Source organism: Amphiprion ocellaris, chromosome 21 (assembly GCF_022539595.1).
Source record: "Amphiprion ocellaris isolate individual 3 ecotype Okinawa chromosome 21, ASM2253959v1, whole genome shotgun sequence".
Lineage (NCBI taxonomy): Eukaryota > Metazoa > Chordata > Actinopteri > Pomacentridae > Amphiprion > Amphiprion ocellaris.
The window spans coordinates 12,666,715-12,686,062 of record NC_072786.1 but is presented as its reverse complement, the minus strand read 5'-3'; the positions used below and the strand labels follow the sequence as shown (position 1 = coordinate 12,686,062).

General features: G+C 36.2%; 2 protein-coding genes across 2 annotated transcripts; one reads left to right on the top strand and one right to left on the bottom strand.

Annotated features, from left to right (window-relative positions):
• Positions 1–6,802: 6,802 nt before the first annotated feature.
• Positions 6,803–11,081, top strand: washc3 (WASH complex subunit 3). The gene is made up of 7 exons (XM_023270264.3): positions 6,803–7,034; positions 8,158–8,256; positions 8,346–8,411; positions 8,510–8,647; positions 9,515–9,634; positions 9,721–9,785; positions 9,888–11,081. The coding sequence occupies exons 1-7, from the start codon at positions 6,984–6,986 to the stop codon at positions 9,985–9,987; spliced, it is 639 nt and encodes a 212-aa protein (XP_023126032.2). The 5' UTR covers positions 6,803–6,983; the 3' UTR covers positions 9,988–11,081.
• A 256-nt stretch (positions 11,082–11,337) lies between these two features.
• On the bottom strand, positions 11,338–17,077 carry dram1 (DNA-damage regulated autophagy modulator 1). The gene is made up of 7 exons (XM_055006810.1): positions 16,689–17,077; positions 16,266–16,333; positions 15,055–15,197; positions 14,792–14,969; positions 14,510–14,568; positions 13,111–13,203; positions 11,338–13,030 (listed from the first exon to the last, which is right to left on the bottom strand). Exons 1-7 carry the CDS (start codon positions 16,817–16,819, stop codon positions 12,992–12,994), a joined length of 711 nt encoding a protein of 236 aa, XP_054862785.1. The 5' UTR covers positions 16,820–17,077; the 3' UTR covers positions 11,338–12,991.
• Positions 17,078–19,348: the final 2,271 nt, after the last annotated feature.

The window sequence follows — 19,348 nt, the reverse complement described above, 5'->3', positions numbered from 1 at the left end:
TCTTAAATGTTTATTAAAAACTAAAAAGCATTTAAAAAAAAAACAACTTAGGCATTTATTGAGTCACTAAAATACTGTAGAGTACAGACCACATCAGCATGATTATAAGCATCCTCTGGTAAATTAACAACCAGATACTGATGTCTCTCACCATATGGACTTCAGGAGATGACTGGGGGATGATAAACTGTGACCTACTGGTTGGGTTCTCTCTGTTCTCATGTTTCTTACATGTTTGTCCCCTGACAGCCGGGTCCTAATGTTTTTTGAGCAACACACCATACTATGACGTTTTTACAATGATGGTTCTACTATGGAACCAGTTTGACATGTTCAGGTGTTCTTTGTGTGAAAACTCAGAGATTTCAGGTATCAGAAGGTGGTTTTCAACTTTCTTTGTTAACTTTCTGCTTCAACTTTAAACTAAATTTCCTTCACTAACCCAGCCCTCTGGACTTCCAGTAAGCTGTGTTCCTATTGGCTGTCCAGGTGGCTGCTTGGTGTTATCAGGAACACCTGAGCAGCTCAGTGTCTTCCTGCTTTATTTAGCTGCAGACAAACATTTCCTCTGCTTCTCTTCACCAGTGAACTGGGTTTGGCTCCATTGCTTTAGTTTGTTCTTTAGGCGTTGGCTTGCAGCTTCCAGCAGTAAAATCGTCTTTAATGTGTTTCTTGGTGTGTTTTAGGGCTTTGTACTGGATAGTTGTCTTGGTAAATGTGGTTCTTTAGCCACAGTTAGCACATGGTGCTAATGTGTGCAGTGATTAGTGGATTTGGTGCAGCTGAGTTGTGTCTTTATCTTGGCTGTAGTGAGTCTTTAGAGGTTTTTGGTCAGACACATTCTGTATTCTTGTTTGAGAACCACGTTGGTTGTCCAGAAGGTAAGAGTTCCTGTCCTGATTCTCTGTTCTCAGAGGTTCTCTGGTAGGCTGCAGGAGACTTTAGCGTTTGGGTTGTGCTAGTTTGGTTTTTGTATGGTTTCATTTGGACGACTATCTTGAGGCCCCTCCATGTGGTTTAGTGAGGTTTTCTGGAACAGTTCTACAAAGCAACCTGCAGCAGAAGAGACTTTGAGAGTTTTTAGGAAGTTCTGGAGACCAGACTTTAGAGCAGCAGAAACATTTGTCAGCAGTTTGAGCAGGAGAAGGTGAGCTTCAGAGTAGAAATGAGACAGAAACCTTCTTGACCCGTGTGGTGAGGTCCTGTACCAAGAGTTTGAGCAGGTTGTGAAGAGTCTGTAGTTCTTTGGTCTGAAAGCACAAGAAGAGTCGACTCATTAAAGGAGAAAACAGGAGATATTGTTGGTTCTTCTGTCGCTCTGCAGTTTCCTTAGACTGAATATCAAGTTTATATTTTAAATGATTTCCCATGTGAGCCCAAGAAGACTTCAATAAACTCCCTCCATCCCCTGGACACAACATATTTTATTACCATGTTAAATGTTTTTTTTTTTTTTTTTTTAATGTTTTTGAGTTTTAATCATAGTTTTTTCTCTTTGCTTGTTTAGTTTTGTCATCTGTGTAAAAGGTGCTAAACAAATAAAGTTGAATTGATAAACTGAATAATTGACTAACTCATGATTGTGACAACAGAAGTATTTTCATTGTGATTTAAGGGTTTATTTCATTTTTAAGGTTGGGGTTAAAATCTTGACAGAAAAAGAAGATTAAAGAAATAAACTACATAACAAAAAGCAATTAAATCAAACAAAAAAAATTAATACAATAAAACTTTTAAAAAGTTTTATTGTTAAAAAGATTTAAGAAATTTAAGATGTAATTTTCTAATTAAACATTTAATTTTTTAATTAAATGTTTTGTCTTTTTAAAGGTTTAATAATCTAATTAATGTTTTGCATTTGTTTAAATGTTTAATATTCTTGTTTTAATATTATTTTTTAAATGTTTCAAATTATGAAAACTATTTTATCTGTAATTTTTAAATTTAGTATTTTAAAAAATTTGGTTTAGCTTTCAAAATGACATGTATTGCTATGTTGTTGAATTAGGTCCTAATTCAATATCGTTTGTCTGCTTAATAGAGTAAACATTAAATAGCAATTAAATTAATGTACATATACACACCTTTTAATGTTTAGTTTTCTTTTTAAATGCCTGTCCATTGTGATTTTCTGTTTAATTCCTATTTCAAATATTATTGTCTATTATGATGTAATTTTCTAATTAAACATTAAATTTTTTAATTAAATGTTTCGTCTTTTTAAGGGTTTAATAATCTGATTAAATGTTTTGCATTTTTAAAAATGTTTAACATTCTTCTTGTTTAATTGTATTTTTTAAATGTTTAATGATGGAAAATACTTTATCTGTAATTTCTAATATTTGTATTTTAAAAATTTTGTTTAATTTCATAATGACATGTATTGTATCGTGTTGAATTATCTCATTCCATATTTTGTCTGTTTAATAGAGTTAAACATTAAATTACATTAAATTATATTAAACAGACAAAATATGGAATGAGATCATTCAACACGATACAATACATGTCATTATGAAATTAAACAAAATTTTTAAAATACAAATATTAGAAATTACAGATAAAGTATTTTCCATCATTAAACATTTAAAAAATACAATTAAACAAGAAGAATGTTAAACATTTTTAAAAATGCAAAACATTTAATCAGATTATTAAACCCTTAAAAAGACAAAACATTTAATTAAAAAATTAAATGTTTAATTAGAAAATTACATCATAAAGACAATAAAACTTCAAATAGGAATTAAACAGAAAATACAATGAAGCATTTAAAAAGAAAACTAAACATTAAAAGGTGGTATATGTACATATAATTTAATTGTATTTAATGTTTAACTCTATTAAACAGACAAAATATTGAATTAGATAATTCAACAACATACAATACATGTCATTATGAAATTAAACAAAATTTTTAAAATACAAATATTAAAAATTACAGATAAAATATTTTCCATAATTAAACATTTAAAAAATAAAATTAAACAAGAATATTAAACATTTAAAAAAATGCAAAACATTTAATTAGATTATTAAACCTTTAAAAAGACAAAACATTTAATTAAAAAATTAAATGTTTAATTAGAAAATTACATCTTAAATTTCTTAAATCTTTTTAACAATAAAACTTTTTAAAAGTTTTATTGTATTATTTTTTTTTGTTTGATTTAATTGCTTTTTGTTATGTAGTTTATTTCTTTAATCTTCTTTTTCTGTCAAGATTTTAACCCCAACCTTAAAAATGAAATAAACCCTTAAATCACAATGAAAATACTTCTGTTGTCACAATCATGAGTTAGTCAGTTATTCAGTTTATCAATTCAACTTTATTTGTTTAGCACCTTTTACACAGATGACAAAACTAAACAAGCAAACAGAAAAAACTATGATTAAAACTCAAAAACATAAAAAAAACAAAAAAAACAAAAACATTTAACATGGTAATAAAATATGTTGTGTCCAGGGGATGGAGGGAGTTTATTGAAGTGTTCTTGGGCTCACATGGGAAATCATTTAAAATATAAACTTGATATTCAGTCTAAGGAAACTGCAGAGCGACAGAAGAACCAACAATATCTCCTGTTTTCTCCTTTAATGAGTCGAGTCTTCTTGTGCTTTCAGACCAAAGAACTACAGACTCTTCACAACCTGCTCAAACTCTTGGTACAGGATCTCACCACATGGGTCAAGAAGGTTTCCTTCTCATTTCTACTCTGAAGCTCACCTTCTCCTGCTCAAACTACTGACAAATGTTTCTGCTGCTCTAAAGTCTGGTCTCCAGAACTTCCTAAAAACTCTCAAAGGCTCTTCTGCTGCAGGTTGCTTTGTAGAACTGTTCCAGAAAACCTCACTAAACCACATGGAGGGGCCTCAAGATAGTCGTCCAAATGAAACCATACAAAAACCAAACTAACACAACCCAAACACTAAAGTCTCCTGCAGCCTACCAGAGAACCTCTGAGAACAGAGAATCAGGACAGGAACTCTTACCTTCTGGACAACCAACGCTGGTTCTCAAACAAGAATACAGAATGTGTCTGACCAAAAACCTCTAAAGACTCACTACAGCCAAGATAAAGACACAACTCAGCTGCACCAAATCCACTAATCACTGCACACATTAGCACCATGTGCTAACTGTGGCTAAAGAACCACATTTACCAAGACAACTATCCAGTACAAAGCCCTAAAACACACCAAGAAACACATTAAAGACGATTTTACTGCTGGAAGCTGCAAGCCAACGCCTAAAGAACAAACTAAAGCAATGGAGCCAAACCCTGTTCACTGGTGAAGAGAAACAGAGGAAATGTTTGTCTGCAGCTAAATAAAGCAGGAAGACACTGAGCTGCTCAGGTGTTCCTGATAACACCAAGCAGCCACCTGGACAGCCAATAGGAACACAGCTTACTGGAAGTCCAGAGGGCTGGCTTAGTGAAGGAAATTTAGTTTAAAATTTAAGCAGAAAGTTAATAAAGAAAGTTGAAAGCCACCTTCTGATCCCTGAAATCTCTGAGTTTTCACACAAAGATCACTTGAACATGTCAAACTGGTTCCATAGTAGAACCATCATTGTAAAAACGTCATAGTATGGTGTGTTGCTCAAAAAACATTAGGACCCGGCTGTCAGGGGACAAACATGTAAGAAACATGAGAACAGAGAGAACCCAACCAGTAGGTCACAGTTTATCATCCCCCAGTCATCTCCTGAAGTCCATATGGTGAGAGACATCAGTATCTGGTTGTTAATTTACCAGAGGATGCTTATAATCATGCTGATGTGGTCTGTACTCTACAGTATTTTAGTGACTCAATAAATGCCTAAGTTGTTTTTTTTCTAATGCTTTTCAGTTTTTAATAAACATTTAACAGCCTATATGTAATCAATAAGTGGCCTTTGCCTATCTTAAGAAAAACTCAGAACTCTGATATGTTAACAGTACTAAATAAATCAATAAATACATGCATACACACAAAAATAAGTTAATACATTAACTGTGTCAAGATAAGATTTAGATTTTAAAAAAAGTTGTTTATGTTTTTGCAGAATCCAGTATTGCTCACTGGTTGGTCATTACATTTTGTTAGTTTGATTTCACTGTTTAAAATGATGCCACCTCTTTTCAGACAGAACCTGTGATAATAAAACAATACAAAATTTTTAGTTCCGTGTTAATAAAGCACTTAAAGCTTTAAGTATGGCTAAATGCTTTTTTCAAAATTAAATATATCACTCCTTAGGTGGTAGTGGCCCCAAGTTCAGTAAAGTTGGAAAGATATTCACAGATTCGGACTTCCAGCATCAATAACTTGTTAGATATAGGTTGTCAAAACATAAACGGTGCCTCTTTCCCATTGTTGCAAGGCAGACAATGTGCTACAAGCCCAGTTTTATCAAAAGTAGCTGTCTTTCAAGCTACAGGAATAACATTGGTGTCTATGGAGTGAACAGGGTCCGTCTGCAATTTGCAAAACCGCTACAACAGTAAAGAGAGACAAATATTCAATAACTTCACTCTTATACATTGTAGTGTCACTAAAATCAATGCAGCCTTCAACTGGCTCCTGTTGACAAAGTGTTTTAACAGAAATGTAAATGCTGTAATTTGATTCTTTTAATGAACCATGTAACTTGAATGGATGTGATGCTGGTGTGACCACAGTGCACACGTCTGATGTTGCTCACAGTGGTCCAAGGGACGCTCAGGGAGTTTGTGTGTTTGCTCAGACTCATGAAACATTAGAGGGAACATTGTTTGGGACTCAAGCAGTTCCTTCTTTTACTCACTATCTCCCCAGCCTTAGAAAAAAAAAAACCTGTTCACACGGCACAGATGAGGCTGAGGTACACAGGAAATGTTTGGCTCCATTGTACAAGTTTGGGTAAACGGTTTTGTGGGTTGTCCAGTAAGCCAGTGGGTCTGCCGTTCTTTCTACAATTGCATTCGCTGTGGCGCTTTGCATTTGCCAGGCTCTACTTGCGTCTTCGTCTAATAGGCTCCACAGTTGAACTGAAAAATATTGAAGATCATCATCATCATCACCAGAAATGTCAGTCATTCCCTATTCAGAAGAGAAAAAAAAATACCTGTGGAAGGTGCTGCTGGTGATGGAGGACGAGGCTGTGGTGGTGCTTGTGACGTAGATGACTGCTGCTTGGCGTTCTTTATGTTAATTGTTGTGCATTCTGTTATTAAACGTTCTTTCACACTGGCTGCCACTCTGATTGGTGAATCCAAAAGTTTTGAACTGCAGAGCCACAAGTGTAGCAACAGTCAGTGAACTGTTCTTTTCTTTGGTTTGTAGTCTGTCAGCTAAGCACCTGACAAGGTTCTGTGCCAGGTGTTGTGACATGGGGGGTGGTGAGTTGGGAATATATATATGTATATATATATATATATATATATATATATATATATATATATAGATATATAGATACAGATATAGATATAGATAATCTATCTATCTATCTATCTATCTATCTATCTATCTATCTACCTATCTATTTATTCTCTACGAAATACGAAATCTGACATACTACTAACTCTCAAAGCAAAAACAACAGCAAAAAAACAATCTATTCTGCGAAAAACAATTCAAATGAACAACACTAAATAGGGATCTCCTATCCCGGAACACTCGATCCCGCTGAGTGATTCACATAACAAACCGAACCAATCAGGTGATTCGAAGCAGTTGAGTGCTTCAAACGTCACTGAAGTGATTCAAACGTCACGAGTCATGTGACCAAACCACGCCTCGGCACAGTGGCTCGATACGTTTGCTTCATGAGCTACAGCGCATGTGTCGAAGCCTCGGGTATCAGAGGACCATCACTAAACGCAGTCACGCAGCTAAGAGTCATGTGAAACGTTTGAGTGCAGATATTTCAATGCGCCGCTTTCTGTCTTTTTAGTGAAATTTGTGGCTGTCAGTCTTGAAATTGAACTTTATTCCGCTGGGAGTCTGTAAAATCCATCATGGACGAGGACGGGCTGCCTATTGTCGGCTCTGGAGTCGATCTCACCAAGGTTAGTGTTTAATTAGTTAGCTAACAGTGACGGTAGCTAGCTAACTAGCTGCTAAGGAGATGAGAAGAAACAGACAAACAGTGCTGCTGGACTGCTGCTGTTGTAGTTGTAAAGTAACATAACTGATATCCACAGCGGCTGCGGGTTAAACTGTGATACGCTGGTCTGTCTGCAGCTCATTTCAGCTGCCAGAATGTGACACTTTGTCAGGATACTATCAGTAGTTAATCTACTAAAGGAAGCAGAAGTTAACAGGTCGCAGGTTTTACTTTTAGAAGGAAGGAAATGCAGTTTTTCTCGCTTTGACATTTAGTCTGCATGCGTGGAAATGTTTTAATTAGACTAAAATAATGCCACTGACGTCTAAAAACGCATACATCAGAAATAAAAATCTAATCATTGCAACACATTGGGAATCTATGCATTTAAAGTACACATAGATTAACATAATCTGTTGTATGTTTGTATAACTCCGCCCCATTCTGCAGGAAGCACAGCTGAAATATCACTGAATAATAATATATCATTAGCAATATTACTTTCTCAAGAGTATGAACAATATCTGGTTCAGCGCTGCGTGCAGTATTTTAATTTCATGTGCACTATTTCATTCAAAGTGCAATATCTCTTTGTTACTTCAGCATCATTTCCAGTATTACTTATTACAACTTTCTATTACAGTTTTCTCTTAGCTAATTTATTTTTATTCTTGCCAATGCATTGCAGTTACATCCTGTTCTATTCTATTAGGTGCTGCATTAATTCGCATGCCATTGGATTTGAAAAAAAAAAAAAAAAAATATCTGGCACAAGAATTCCTTTTGGGATTGACAAAAAAAAACCATCTTTGAAATATTTAATTAAGGTAAAAACCATGAGCCTTTAAATCAAGGCTTATTCATTGACTAGCTTCATATTCAACACACAAAACAATCATCAGTGTTTTTACATTATCGGATGAAATTTAATGAATGTGTTTGCTTTTGTGCAATTGTAATAGCCCATGGAGGAGAAGCTGTTGGGATTTTGGAAAGTGCTTAATTTCCTGTATGTGTTGCACTGTGGGTTCCTCTTTTCCTTTTTACCATTGTGACCTGAATTCTTTTATCTGTGTTTCCCTCAGGTTCCTGCTATACAACAAAGACGAATTGTGGCCTATCTCAACCAGTTTGTCGTGCACACCATCCGGTTCCTTAACCGCTTTTCCACAGTTTGTGAAGAGGTTTGTGTATCTTCCACCACTCTGTAGTCACATATATGATCTCTGCCTTAATTAGATCCTGTCTTGACCTGTCAAACTTGTTCTTGCAGAAACTTGCAAACATTTCTCTTCGCATACAGCAGATTGAGACCACATTGTGCATTTTGGAGGCCAAGGTGAGTTCTTCAGTCATTCTGTCTGCAGTTTATCTCACAGTACATACATTTCATGCCCTTTAATTATGTTTTATGAAACAATGTTGTCCTCTGAGCAGCTGTCCTCCATTCCTGGACTGGAGGATGTCACAATAGATGGACTCAGTCAGCAGCAAACTGCACAGGCCAATGGACCCACAGCTACGAATCAGAGCCAAACAGATGGTCCAGCAGCAGGGACGCTGCCTCCTCCAGAGGTAGATATTTATGCTTTATATTCAAATATTCAACCACCGCAGCACAGACACAACTCAGATGAAATATTATTAGATTAGTATTTGGACTGAGAACCAAGCAAAGGTGACTTAGAAATCAGTCTTCCTGCTCATTAAAGCTCACCAATTAATACTTGATATCTTTATGTGTGTGCCTAAGGAAAAGTAGCAGCAGCGTGTAACTCTGGAAAACTCAGTTCTGTTTCTCTAAGGATAAAATAAACATGATACAAGGTGCTAATTAGTGGACTTAAAGATTCTGCTATGTGCATTTTGACCTCCGCAATGAGCCAGCCCAGGTGTCCCAGTCTTTTTGATAAGTTAAGCTAATTTAGTGTACCGATATTAGAGTATTATCAATCTTCTCATCAAGCTGCCTCAAGAAAAGTATACCTCCTAAAGAGTTATAAAAAGAAGGAACAAGGTTACAGTAACCTGCAGCAGCCTATTAATTATTACTATTGACCAACACTGCCAACATCTAAGCTGCATGGACCCGATCTGTGACTTCCTCTATCACTGGAGACTGCGTGAAGGAGCAGTCTTTCCCACCAAAGATGCTAGCAGAGGAGGTGAGGAAGAAACATGAGAAGAGAGGAGTCAAGGCAGCAAACATTTAACAAAAAATAGACATTGTCACCTCAGCCACGTCAGTTAAATATGGCATTTGTCAAAGCTGCATCACCCTTCCATAGTTTTGTTATAACCTGTCACTGTTTTATGATCAGTGTTCATGAGAACCTACAGTGAATATTTATATCTAAATCAATATACAGCAATGCAGAATGTGACAATACACAGATGCCAATCATGTTTTTTCCCCTGTAATATCTCTGTTTCATGTTGCAGCCGGCTCAGAGTTCACAAGAAGCTGCACCGATGCAAACAGCAGAAGCAACTGTGAATGAGAATGTCATGACAGTGGCCAAGGACCCACATTATGCCCGATACCTGAAAATGGTTCACGTGGTAAGGGATTATTTTTGCTGCTTCATGTGCTAAAGAAAAATCATTGTTTTGTTCTGTATCTTAATCTTACATTTGGCCTGTCACAGGGGGTTCCAGTGATGGCCATCAGGAATAAAATGGTCATGGATGGTTTGGATCCCAACTTGCTCGAGTGAGTTGTTGTGATGATACAGCTTGTAATCAAACAATATTCAAGAAACAGATTTTTATTAAACTGACTAATAATATGTGATTTCCTGTTTGCTAACAACAGCACACCTGACGCTCCTGTTCCCGACGGTGGAATGAAGAGCGCAGAGGACCAAGATGTTGCTGCTACCAGCTCTGACAGCGAATCATCTTTCAGTGACTGAAACTGTAAAGCTCCCCCCTAAATCTCATTCATCGCCATCTTTTCTTCTTCAGGCCCATAGCGAGGAAAGTGGCAGAGTGCCTATAAAAGACAGACGGTGGCCTGAAACAGTAAAATCCAACCTGAGTGATTGTAATTTCAGTGTAAAATCGCTGAAATGGTTCTGCTGTTGGTCAGTCAGTGACCTTGACTTTGATACGTCATTCGCATTTTTGATGAGTGATTTTTCATTTCACAAAGAGGGAATCATTTGTCCTCTTGATCACGTAAGCAGAAGTCCTCAGAAGATGGCAGTAGCAAGTAGTTTTTCTACAAAACCAAGTCATATCATGTAGTGGTTGGAGGTCTGCTGTGATAGTTTGACCACCATCATAGCCTTTATCTGACACAACTCATCTCTTGGTAGCTCTGTCTATTTGTTATTACAGGCTCCAGAAAACAGAAAAACATGTATGTTAAAAATTTTGAATGTTCAATATATACATTGTAATTGTCAAATTAGCAATTGTAGCTGGCATTCTGGAGTAATTTGACTTTTGATTTGTCACAGAATGCTTGAAAGACATGTTTTATTTTTATTTTTGAAGCAGCGTATGTGTTTAAATATGTCCAGACAGCAGTAAAACAGTTCATGTCTCATTACAGGATAATGTGAACAAGTTGCAGCAGCCTAGAAAGCCTTTTCCTTTGTGTAAACTTTATTGTATTATTCTGTGAATTTAATTTAATATTGCTTTTGTTTTCTTAGAATTAAAGCTAAGCACAATAACCCAGAAACACAGAGAAGAAACATGCTTTTAGACTTGATTGTGGGGCAACGATTTCTGAATGAAATCTGAATACTTTATGAAGCTGCTGCATGAGTCTTAATGTTAAATACTTAAAAAAAAAAATCTTTATTTGTTATAAGTGAAAGACGATAGACAATAAGTCATATAGCCTGGATGTGCTTCAGGTAGCCGTTTAACTAACTTTTCTTCATTGACATGTCTCTTAATATTCATAAAGATTTGCAGAGTTGTATTGTTTTGCCAGGAATAACAGGATTTTGCACACTAACTTCTCCTGAATAAAGAGTAAACAAACTTGCACAAAGAGGAAAATGCATCACTTATCAAAAAAACTGCAGGATTTTTCGTGTTAGACTTACTGTCATTACGTTGATGAGAACTTGTGATTACATGCCCAACAAAGTAAAACACATAAGTCAACAAACAGTGCGAAGAACGCCTGAAATCAGATCACTGTGAGCGATAAGATGGTATCAGAATGATGCCAGTGTGGAGGAATCTGGAAAGCACTTTGTTTACAAGAGCGACAGCCTTTTGATCTGCAATAAACACTCATACAATTTTTTTTTTTAAAAAAAAGCATATTTATTTTTCGACTCATGAGCAGGAAATAATCTGTACAGTACATGATGTCACAAGTACAAAAGTCATTCAGTGAAACTCTCCCTTGTAAATCCAGTATCTGTAGTGAAAAGGTCAATAACCTGTATTCATCGATGCATATATACATTACGGCACAGAGATCATACAAAACTACTGGCCTCTGATCCTTTGTTTATCAGCCAGTACTTCAGTTTAAGTGTAATATCTGCATTTTAATCGCAACACTTTAACACAAAAACTTCTCTCAGCATGTTGACCTGACATTCCTTATCTCCCGGCATGTTAAAGGTAATTAACCTCTTAAGCAGCCTGACAGTATTTCTTTGTATTCTCTTAGGCAATGTCAAGTGAGTTTCATGTATTAATCCCCTTCCTCGTACCCTTTTTTCTTCTAGTGTCTCCTGTCATTTGTACTTGTTTCATAGCAAAACAGCGGCTACAATACCGGCAGATTGATCTAAAGTGGTGGTTCTCAAAACACAGGCAGGGTCGATATTCCGTAAACATCTATGAGGTCAGAAGGTAGATTAATAGATGGTATACAAAATAAGCAATCCTGCTGTTAGAATATCGGAAATTCAGGTTATTTTCCTGTGAAATATGGCTGTGGGTCTCCAAAAATTCTACAAATTCAAGAATCTGAGAAGTAGTTGTGGTTAACTGCTCAAAACTGAGAATACAGTTTATTTTTTTTTAGGCATTGTGTTTGTCCTTTTTTTTTTTTCTGAGCAATGTCTGACCCCAGAATTTCCTTCCGGATCAATAAATTCTTTCTCATCTTAAAGCCATGTGACAACTAGATGATTTGGTCAAAGGGGATGCAGGTGGAGCCACTGCTTGAAGACTGACGAAGACAGACTTCGTTTATCTGCCATAAAGCCTGCTTAAGCTACAGTTCCTGCTTATTTTATTACTGTAATTCAATTTGGCAGTCGTACCGAGGAAACTAATTAACTAAGGAGGGTAATTCCCATTGCATGAGCTGTTTACGACACATCTGTAGCTGCACTGTCGAACCGTGTGGAGGCATCAGCTGGTACCAGTAAACGGTAAGCACCAGAACTGAAAATGTCAACTGGAGCACCAACAAATGAAAGATTTCCAAAGAAAAAAACTAATGGAAAGTTCTAAAATACAACCATTGTCAGGGTGACATGGAAAGAGCAGACTGAGTAGAGTACCCACAAACATAGTCTTTAGCTTTGTTGGGCATCTAACCTCCTGAACAGTGATCATGTGTTGACTGTGTGATGAACTTCTCTTATTAATGGTCACAGGTCTGACAGGATCTGTGTCACGCTGGTGTGGCAACAGCTGAGCAAAGTGCAAAGTGGCGTTTGACCGCACACAGGCAACAGTAAGTACACTTAGAGGACATAAAAAAGTATAAAGATACAAACTTCTGGTTGTTTTTGCATTGTCCTTTAGACACAGCTGACTGACAGGCAGATATGCAAAATGTATAAATAAAGTATTTAACTGGATTCTAGCAAAAGCTTCATTCAGGTGGCAAAAATACAGAGCTGTGAAAAATACATCCATGAAAAGCAAATGTGTATAAAATGCTGATATTCATCCTAATCCTGTTGGAAGCTGCGAAAATGCTCAAGCCTAATCCGCATACTCTGTCCTCACCTGTAACGTAAACATCTGTGGGAAATAAGAAAGAGAGGAGGATTTTAGCAACAGAAGAAGAAAGTCGTCGTTGTGTTTGGTGGTCTGACACTCACTTTGAAGTCATGAATGTAGGTGAGGAAGAAGCAGACGAAGCTGAAGGCAACAATCCACTCGCATACAGCGCTGGCCACATGGTAGGGATAGTCCTGCAGGAGGGAAACAAGATGCAGTCAGTACACCGGTAACACTAAATGATGAACGGCTAGAGCTAGAACAGTATGATCAGTTACCTCACAGCTATTTTCTACAAAAATCTGCTGACTGGCTTAACCCTGTGATGCGTAACATGGGTCAAAAGTGACCCAAATCCAATGGAAAATGGGTATCTTCTAACCCACACTGCACATCAAAGGGTTAAAAATGTAAAAAACTAGTAAGAAATGTCCAACGTTTTTTGTCTAATGTTCCTCTATATTCTCTCATAGACCTCGATCCATTGTTCTGTAGTTAGATTTTCTAATATCAGAAAATTTGCCATGTTTTTGGTAACTTTATTATCACCTTTTGCTCAGTGTTTCAGCTTTTCTCCTTGCTTGCTAACTTCTTTTCACTCTCAGGATCATGACACAGAGCTACACATTCCTGCTCTGCAGTTACTGACCTCCCTAGTGCTTTTTATTCTCCTAAGTGTTTTCTTTTTCTATCGTTATCCTGATCTCTCTCCCTGTTTACCCTCACCCCAACTGGAGGCATGTCTGCCCTCCCCGAGCCTGGTTCTGCCTGGTTGCTTCCCACTAAAAGGACTTTTTTTCTTTCCCCTGTCACCAAACAACTTCTTCAAAGGGAAGTGTTGGGATTTATTGGGTTTCTTGCTGTAATATCAGATAGTAAGGTCTTCACCTTAAGATCAATAAAATGAGGTGTGTTTTGAATTGTTGCTAAATTAATAAAATGGAGTTGAACACATGGCTGACAGAGGAGACACCCAGACTGAAAAACATATAGATGTGACTTGAGGTTGTTTAGTGTCTCCGACTGTCTATGTTGCAGATATTTTGCATGATTTCGCATCTTTTTGTTATCATTTTTGGGTAATTTTGTGTCTCTTTATGATAATATTTTGTCCGATTTGGGTCACTTTTGGTAAGATTTTAGTCATTTTGCACCTCTTTGTTGCCATTTTGTCTCTTTAGTCAACTTCCAACTTCTTGATTATGTCTCTGTTGTGTATCTTTCTGGGATATTTATTATAATTAAAGACCAGGAGTGTCCTGATTCCTTCGACGAATGGCAATGCATTTTTGTTCAGTAGTCTGTCCATGGTTGTACAGTCAGAAAAATATGTAGCTTACTTGTATTTTGTCATCACTAACACAAGATTTAAAAAAAAGCACAAAAATTCTTGCAAGCGGGGAATTGAAAGTGGAGAAAGAAATGATTATTTTTCTTTTTCTCATGAACTACTCCCGTCATCTCTGACCTTATGCAACATACTGAAACACTGCAGCTTACCTGGTCTTCCTTGTGATGGTGAAGTTCAGTTTGTTGCACAAAAAATGCACAGATGACAGCTGAGTGATCAGTTAAGGGAAATGCAACACCTGTTAGCACTTGGGTAAATGTGTGACAGATACAGCACCACATGCAACTAGAGGTAATGACGCTATTGGCAAGAGAATAATGTCACACCTTCCTGGCTAAACATGCTATCATAGCAGAAAAAGCATCAGGAAACCAAACCATAAGGACTTTTTTTTTGGTAATTTGAGAAATTTGACCTCTGTAAAAGGATACTTGGGAAAAATGCCAAAGTAGCGATCAAGGCGATGAATGCACGAGCCCAAAACACACTCATGGAGGAGCCAAATGGAGAGGCTTTATATGATATAACAGTCTGGAGGATTATGTACGAAACACCAGAGACAAAGAACAGCATCGCTCCGATATCATGAACTATTGTCACTGTTGTTTCCTGCAATCGAAACAAAGAAAGATACGCCATTAAACATCCCATTTAATTATTTCCCTGTGATATAAATGTGCCTACAGAGGCGTACCTGGAAAGTAGCAACGATGCACATGCCCAGACAGGAGATCATCCCGAGACCGAGGGCGGCTTGATTGAGACTGGGTTTCACCACGCCGTTGTCCTCGCTCAGCTTGTCTACAAACTTGTACCTGGCATAAATGGTGCCTATTCCTGTGAAAAAGTCACATTATGCATTTACAATTCAAGAAAATCAGTTTTTTTTTTAACCAGACATTTCTTTTACAGATTTTGTTATTTTTGGAATACACAAAAATATTAATAAAATTACCAAAATAAACTGTGAATTTACATGTAAAATGTTAACTAAATAGCATAATGTTGCAATTTTAAAAGAAAATGTAAATGTTTTGACATAAAAAGTTAAAATACATTTGCAAATTAATTGGAATCTTACAAATATTTCTGTTTTATGCAATAGATGGATTTTTAAAACATTGAATCTTAATGAAGTATATTTCAAAATTAGATAGTAGTATTTGATAATAGTGAAAATTGCTGTAAAGGAGGTATTGGTTCTGTAATTTTACAAGGTTAAATTAGTCAAATTTATAATTCCAGATATTTTTACGGCAAAAATATTGAATGAATGTACTTGCGTCAGTGTATAATATTTATTCTAGATCATTTCATTACTTTTATGCATGTTAATATCCTTTATTAAAAAGCCAAACAAGTGATCTAGTGTAAAATTCTATTTTATGGGATTAAAGAAAATTGCAACATATTTTGAAGTAGTTATTTTTAATAGTTTTTACTGTATTTTTTGGCACTCCATTTTTGTGGTTGAGGAAGTATTCAGATTAGTTTTCAGATATAAACACTATCTATCTATCTATCTATCTATCTATCTATCTATCTATCTATGTATCTATCTATCTATCTATCTATCTATCTATCTATCTATCTATCTATCTATCTATCTATCTATCTATCTATCTATCTATCTATCTATGTGTAATAAAGGTAATTTAATTGCTTCTATACATGTAAATATCTTCCATTAAACTCTAAAAAGCTTTTTTGATTGTTTCTTTTTGTTTTATTTTACAGCGTATATGGACTTTTTCTTCATCCATCCCTATAAATTGTGCTTTCATTTTCTTGAAAAAGGGGAAACGTGAGTAACATCTTTAGAGAGTTTGGTTCCTCCCGTGGGAAAGCCCAGAGTTGCAGTTTCCAGAGCTGACCCTGCAGATGTTCATGGTGGGATTTAAATACCTGCACATGCAGAAATGAACGCCATCAGGCCGAAAATGCAGCTTTCTGGAGGGTTTGCACCTGTGTCACTGAAAAGAGAGAGAGAAAAAGCCATGGTTTCTGCCATCACAGACATGCAGATGAGGACTTCCCGTTAGCTGTGACTAGAGGCAAGTTTGACCTTTTGAAAAATGTCAAACTGTTTTTCAAATATAGATATTATTTAAAAGAGAGACGTGAAGGAAAGGTCCAAAGCTGCAGCAGTGTGATGAAATTACAGATGTGTACGTGCAGCTGGAGTCAGGAAAACGAAACTAAAACGTGTTCTGAAATCACTCGGGGCAATAAAACACTCACACGCGTGTTTTTAACAGATTAAAGCGCGTAAAACATGAAAGAATGGCGGATTAATCTGAAATCTACTTGCGTGTGCGTAAAACTTACCTTATATAGGGGAAGAGGACGTCGACATCTTGTCTGAAAAGCGCAATAAGGTAGGAAATAATGAAAGTGCAGGAGGACCAGACGACCAGAAAGGCTGGCAGGGCGCACAGACCCTGCATGAACCAGAACATCTCAGAAGAATCTGACGCGTAACTTTCCCACAAAACTTGGCGTGAGCGCAGTGAGAGGAGCCAGGAGACCCCGGTTAAAGCTCCAGCTTCGGTCTCTTACCGACAGTCACATGCTGCTCCGGGAACAACAGTAAACTTGGCCTGACAATAAGCTCATATACAGTAATACAGTAATCTCTTCCCCAAAACGGCTCCTGTGGGCGGCCCACGCCAACAGAACCACCCGTGATGATCAGCAGCTTCCTTCCTCTGTCCGTCTTTCTTTTCTTTACGGCTGCTCTTCCTTTCATGCCAGAAAGAACCTGCTGCATTCCTTTAAAGTCTACAGGTGTTTAATATTTCAGCCACTGAATGTAGTTTAATTAGAATCCACCTGAGATTGTTGTGTTTTTGTCCTGTTTTTGCTGCTACACTGTTGTTATTTCACTGTATTATATTACACTTTGTGCTCCTCACCAAAGTGGCACAAAGAGTCTGTTACCATGCTGCCAAAAAATGTGTTTTTGTTAATGTTATACAGGTATTCTGGTGACATTTCATGTCTTTATTAGTTCAGTGATGATAAAATGTGACAACCTGATCCACCAGAGAACCCGTATATCATATTCAATGCTGCTCCGCCTCTTCAAACTACTTTAAAACTGTACTTGTGTGTTAATAGTTCAGTAATATTAATGTAAAAATGATAATAAACCTGGGACAGTAATCTTCCGCCTCTGTTCCGGATTAATTCAAAGTATGGTTTGTAATGCAATTTCTCACTTCTATTACAAAATGAGCATTTTTACATTATGATATTGTTACTTTGACTGAATAAACTGAATAGTTTCTCCACCACAAGAGAGATATCTTAAGAAGATTGTTAAAATACACTGTAAAAATACAAAATGTAAAGTGGTAATATTCCAGCAGTTGGCGTGCCAAAGAATGCAGTAAAATAATGAAAATATGCATGTTATAAAAATGCGGTAATTAAATGAAATACATTTTCTAACGTTAATTTAACATGGGATTATATATATTTTTTTTTTAAATGAAAAATATTTGCATGTGTAAACACAATGAAATTACCTACAATACCAATAATAGTATAACAGAGATAGATAAACCTGTTATATTAATTATATCTATATTATTAGACTTGAACAACAATTATATTTTAATAGATTAAATTCTTGTGAAATTATTACTATTATTATTATTATTGCTACTTTTTATGGGAAGTTTTTATTTTTTTTAACTGAATAGATAGATACACCTGGTATGTTAAATATATCTAAATTATTAAACTTGAGCAATAACTATTTTTAATAGATTAAATTGTTGTGAAATTATTATTATTATTATATTTTAGTATTATTTTATTTTTTGGCTACTTTTTATGGGAAGTTTTTAATATCTTTTTACATTGATAATATAAATTTACAGTCTATTTTATAATTTTTGTAAATTTACTGATATTTTTGAACATTTCAGATATGTCTTTTTTTTTACAGTGCATGCTGACATGCAGGTCTAGGAATTGCAGAATGTAATGTAATGTTGGATCTGTAAACAACTGTATTTTATTTCTTTTTTGGGAAGTCATTCAGGAAACATGGAGATATTTGCATGTCCACATGTTTCCCCAGGTTTGTTGGCGCTCACTGACTCCACTGATAACAGAGGAATGTGTGGGAGCTGCTTTGTTCCTGAGCATAAAGCAGCAAAGACCATTTAAAATAAGAACCATGTCTGTGTATGTGAGCCCAAAAATCAGGAAAAAATTGATTTGAGTTTGAACCTCATACATGTAGTGTAAGTCATCATCCAGGACTCTCAGGTTTTCTTAAATTCTAACGAAGGCCGAACACCAAGAGGAGCCTGTTTACAGCTTCACTTTTTGCTGGATTTATTTAAAGCCTGCCAGTGCCTGACTTGGCAGCGTTCCTAAGAAGAGCTGCTAATTGAAAAAAAAGGCCTTTTCTCAGACTTGGTTCACCCAGAGGAGTCCTGACTCAACACTGCAAACTCCCTCATGACGCCACAAAGAGAGACTTCTGCTTTGTGGAGAGGATTTCTGGAAAATATCTCAGAATGGAGAAGAATGATGGAGGAGAAAAATGGTCAGGGGGAGTTTGCAGTCTTCTCAGTGGTAATGCATTTGATTGTGTTGTGTTTTGACATTGCTCAGTTTTCTCATGAATTAGTTTTGCTGGACTGGAATAGAGGTTCACACTCGACCTTGAGATCCATAACAAAGCACACAAACATGACGTTTACTGAATGATAACACCTACAAGCAACTGTTTATCAAAAGATTCTTATTACCAACCTAAAAGTGATAATATGTCAGTGTTGTGCTTGTGGTTTCTTCTGATGCCCCCATGTGGTCAGAAAAATGACCTCTAAAATAACAAAACAGCCACTTGTTGAGAAAAAAAAACACTGATTCAAACAGCAGTAAGCAGCATCAGCAGTTTAAAAGACACACAAACGTTGCTTAACTATGAAAGAAGCGCTTTGGTTGTTTAACAGCCTTCCTGGGAA